Raw genomic sequence first — 4,254 nt, 5'->3', positions numbered from 1 at the left:
GTGCGCCACCACCGCCCGGCTGGGAAACCCTGTCTTAAAGACCAAAAAGAAATAAATAAAAAGGCTCACTAATCTGGGCTACTGCAGACCTTTGGGTGATAGCAGCTGACTCTCAGGCACTGGACTGTTACCTGGTGTGCACTCGGCATGGCTGATCTTTCTCAGAGGTCAGTGTCCATCACTGTTCATTCTGAGAGATTTCAACTGTTTGAGAAGCCAGGGCCACATTCCTCAGCCCTCCTACTAAGGGTACAGAGCACAAACAAGCCGTCCCCCACAGAGGTTCCAGAAAAGAGGAGTAGAGGAAGAAGAGCAGTCTCTCTGGGACGGCTCTAAGAGAGTCAAAGTCAAATATACAAAGATGAACTGCATTACCCAATCAATTAAAAAAACATAAAAGTATATTGATTTGCTAATCTTTGTGGAGCCAAGATTTCAAGATAAAAACAAAACTGTGGGTTGTGGATGTGACTTACTGGTAGAGCACTTGCATAGCCTGCAAGGGGCTGAGTTCAATCCTCAGCACTGAAGGGGGAAAAAACAGAAGAAGAAATAGCTTAAGTATTTCAGCTGGGTGTGTATTCCCAATAGTTAAATGGAGGCGGGAGATCAGGAGTTCAAGGCCAGCCAAAGCAAACAAAAAGAAGTACTGAATTACAGCTGACTTTATCTCCTATGCCACCCACATAATGAATGACCTACTCTTAGGTTTCGCCCCTAAATGGGATAAAAGGTATCTATGCGCAAAATCCTACAGTAGCTGTTCAGCCCTTTCCAGTGGGCCTGTGCACTTAACTAAGCAGTGACTTCCTTCATGACGTGCATCTGCGGTCTTTCTAAAGTCTCTCTCTCTCTCTCTCTCTCTCTCTCTCTTTCTCTCTCTCTCTCTCTCACACACACACACACACACACAGAGTGATCCTTCTTCATGGGTGTTTCACCCTGAAAACCTCCACAAAGACAAGAATGACAAACCTAAGCAAACACGGACTGAGCACACAATTCACCTCCAGGGAGCCCAGGGCTGGGAACCAGCTTATGAGTACGGTAATCATTCTCATTCGGGGTACAGCACTGCAATAACAATGTCATCTATATTAAATACCCGTTTACAAAAATGTTATCCATAAGCAGGGGACTTTTTCCTATTAATTTCAATTTATCAACAAGAAAAACAGCCATAAGTTTAGAAGAAAACCCACCAGCACAATGCTACTGGGTAGGTTTTTCTAATTCTCCATCCCTTCTGCACACCCGCCCCCCCCCCTGCCAGCTCTAAGCTCTCTCCTACTCATCTCTCCCATTACTGTACAGACAACCTCACCTTCAGTGTGTGCTCAATGACTGCACACACTCCGGTTCTGACCTGGATCACTTTCTGCTGCTCTTACTGCTGGGCCTGTGACTACAGCTTCCCAAGGCTGAGTGATTTTGGTCAATTATTTCTTAATGTTATAATCTCTTTCTTCACACCGTATGTATGTTTTTTCACATTGGCTAATTACATTTAAAATCACCAGGGGTTGGAGAGATGACTCAGAGGTTAAGAGCACTGGCTATTCTTCCAGAGGTCCTGAGTTCAATTCCCAGCAACCACATGGTGGCTCACAACCATCTATAATGAGATATGGTTCCCTCTTCTGACTTATAGGGATATATGCAGGCAGAATACCGTATATATAATAAATAAATAAATTTTTAAAAAATATCAAGGCAGTGTTTAAAAAAATAAATAAATAAAAATCACTGGATAGTTGGTAGTGGATTAATCCCCAGCACTCTGGGAAGCAGTGACAGGCAGATCTCTGTGAGTTCGAGGCCAGCTTGATCTACAGAGCAAGTTCTAGGACAGGCTACAAAGCTACAGAGAAACTCTGTCTCAAAAAACAAAAAGGGGAAAAAAAACCCCTCAAGGTCCTGTTTACATTTACATTACTGTTGCACTGTGCAAAAAAAAAATGTTAACAATTCTCTTGATGAAAGCCATTAGTTCCAATTAAAAAAATAAAATTGGGCTGAATGCCCTTTTAAGTGTGAATTTCACTTTCCCCACAATGGTGGCAGCTAACACTTCCAGTCTCTGGCACATCTACTGAGAACATAAAAGCTTCCCTGGAACTAACAAATCACTTCCCTTCCAACACAATTATATAATCTGAGAGTTAAACAGTACCCTAGAGATTACTTTCTCAGAACTAAGAGACTATCAGAAACCCTCTGGGCAGAGACAGATAACCGCTAACTGAGGGCTGCCCCTTAGTGGGCTCTGAGTTGAAAGCCTGTCTGTTTCACTGACCAGAACAAGTCTCTAACCAGCTTGTGCCCATTAACGTTCTTACCAGACTATGACTACGGCACCCACGGAATCAATAATTCAAGATTCACACGATTGTTCTGTTCATTAACCAACCAACGTGCAAAAAGAAATTCAATAAAGGAAACTCCACCATCAAGCAAATGCATTAAAGCTTCTCTTAACAGTTTAAAACTTTAAGCTCCTACAAATCAGGTCCTACGCCTGGTCTGACCTGCACAAGGCCAAGGGTGGCCAAAACACAAACACGCATGCACATCAAAGCTGCTGTCGACCATCATAAAACTTTCAACCAAAAAGTAAAACTCGGTTGTTCCTTTGCTTAGGATCTTAAGTTTCCAGTATTTATCCAAAATACTCACATTTTCAACCTCTAGGACAATCTTTTTAAAACAAAGTCTTGCCGCACTCACGTGACTAAATTACACAACCTTCTACCCTAACTGGGGTACAGGCTTAACCACAGCACTGTAGTGCGGCATGCTATTATGCTAATTACTGTCCCTCCGGTCGACAGCCTCCCTCCCAGATCCCATCTGACTTCCCATGTGATAACACAAAGAACAAAGCCTCTTGAAGTTCCTCATGAATGACGGTTTTACTTTACTTAAGAACGGATTCTAAAACCCGCTCATCATTTACGACAGGACACCGCTGACAACGCCTCCCTGGAGGACCTTTGTAATAAACGCAAAGTAACAAAGTATACATTTCCGAACTCTGCTGCTGAAGCCATCCCCAGCAATCCCTCAACAGTACAATGAACGCTTTCACTGCTTTTCTTCGGGCAGTCATTTAAATTCCCTCCTCCTCCTCCTAAACATCTCCGGACAGGGACTAATGGCAATCCAGCCGTCGGTTTCATCACGGCTTTTCAAAACTAACGGGTAGAGTTCCGTTCCCCCATTTCAACACGCTGCGCTGTACTGCAGCCCGGCCACCACAGCCCACCGCTGGCGGCCGAGGTCAAACGCTCAGTTTCACTGTTCTTCATGGTTTACAAGCTAACTGCCATGACCACCATGCACACGACAGAAATGTGTTCCCACAGGCATCCGACGAATTCCCGAAGCAGCTATTCTTTGTGGATTTACAAAACATGCGCCTTTTCGGCATTCCCTTCATCACCACAGAAACGGCTTTGTGAAGCTGAGATTTTTTTTTTAAGTTCCTTAAGCAAAAAGAAACAGACTCTAAAAATTTTCTATTTTCCGAGCGTATCTTACAGGTTATCCTATAGGGCACAACCGAACTGTCAGGATAAAGATCTTAATAAATACAGCATTTAATGTCTTTGAAAATTTTCGATGGACAAAAAAAAAAAAAAAAATTGTATCCAACGTCCTTTCTCTTCGGGCTCCACCATCCGGCCTCCCAACTCAACGTTGGCCTCAAACGGCTGGCTCTGGCTGGTGCACGGCGCCCAGGATCTTCTGTCCCCGCCAGGGCTCGCCCTCCCGCCCGCCGCCGGCAGCCGCAGCTCCTCAGCCAGCCCCAAACCTGCCCGGGCGGCCTTGGGCTCAGCCACAAAGGCCGGCATGCGCCTCGTGCACGTGTGCCGAGCTGCCAAGCGCGGAGCCGCTCTTCCCGGGTCAGCGCGGCTGGCCGGGGCGGCGGGGAGGAACGGCGGTCGTCGCAGAGTACCATCCCCCTGCCTCAGCCCCGCGTCCAGAGCCCTCCGGGCCGCGCCCCGCACTCCCAGACCCCCCGCCCCGGCCTCACCTCCTCCTCGCTCTCGCTGCGGAAGCACAGGCACGCGGCCCTTTTTTTGTAGCCGTCGCCGTCGTAGGTGCGGGTCTGGTTCGACTTGAGCTTCATCATCCTCCGGGCCCTGGTGGGGAGCCGTGCGGGGGCCTCGGAGTCGGGAGAGAGAGAGGGAGGGGGAAGGCTGCGGCGGACGGCCGCGCGCGCGCGCCCCCGGCTCGGCGGAGGCGGGGAGG

At 47.4% G+C, this 4,254-nt stretch overlaps 1 protein-coding gene across 2 annotated transcripts in view; it reads right to left on the bottom strand.

Annotated features, from left to right (window-relative positions):
• The window catches only part of LOC101982704 (diphosphoinositol polyphosphate phosphohydrolase 1), a 57,612-nt gene extending 53,364 nt beyond the window's left edge, over positions 1 to 4,248 (bottom strand). The window contains exon 1 of one of the 2 annotated variants that reach the window (XM_005360380.2): positions 4,037 to 4,248. In XM_005360380.2, coding sequence (XP_005360437.1) covers positions 4,037 to 4,135 — 99 coding nt within the window. In that variant the 5' untranslated portion in view covers positions 4,136 to 4,248. The remainder of the gene's footprint in view (positions 1 to 4,036) is intronic. The other variant, XM_013351215.2, reaches the window with a different exon arrangement.
• Between the last annotated feature and the right edge of the window lie 6 nt (positions 4,249 to 4,254).

Source organism: Microtus ochrogaster, linkage group LG2 (genome assembly GCF_000317375.1).
Source record: "Microtus ochrogaster isolate Prairie Vole_2 linkage group LG2, MicOch1.0, whole genome shotgun sequence".
Taxonomy (NCBI): Eukaryota; Metazoa; Chordata; class Mammalia; order Rodentia; family Cricetidae; genus Microtus; species Microtus ochrogaster.
This window is presented reverse-complemented; position numbering and strand designations above follow the sequence as displayed.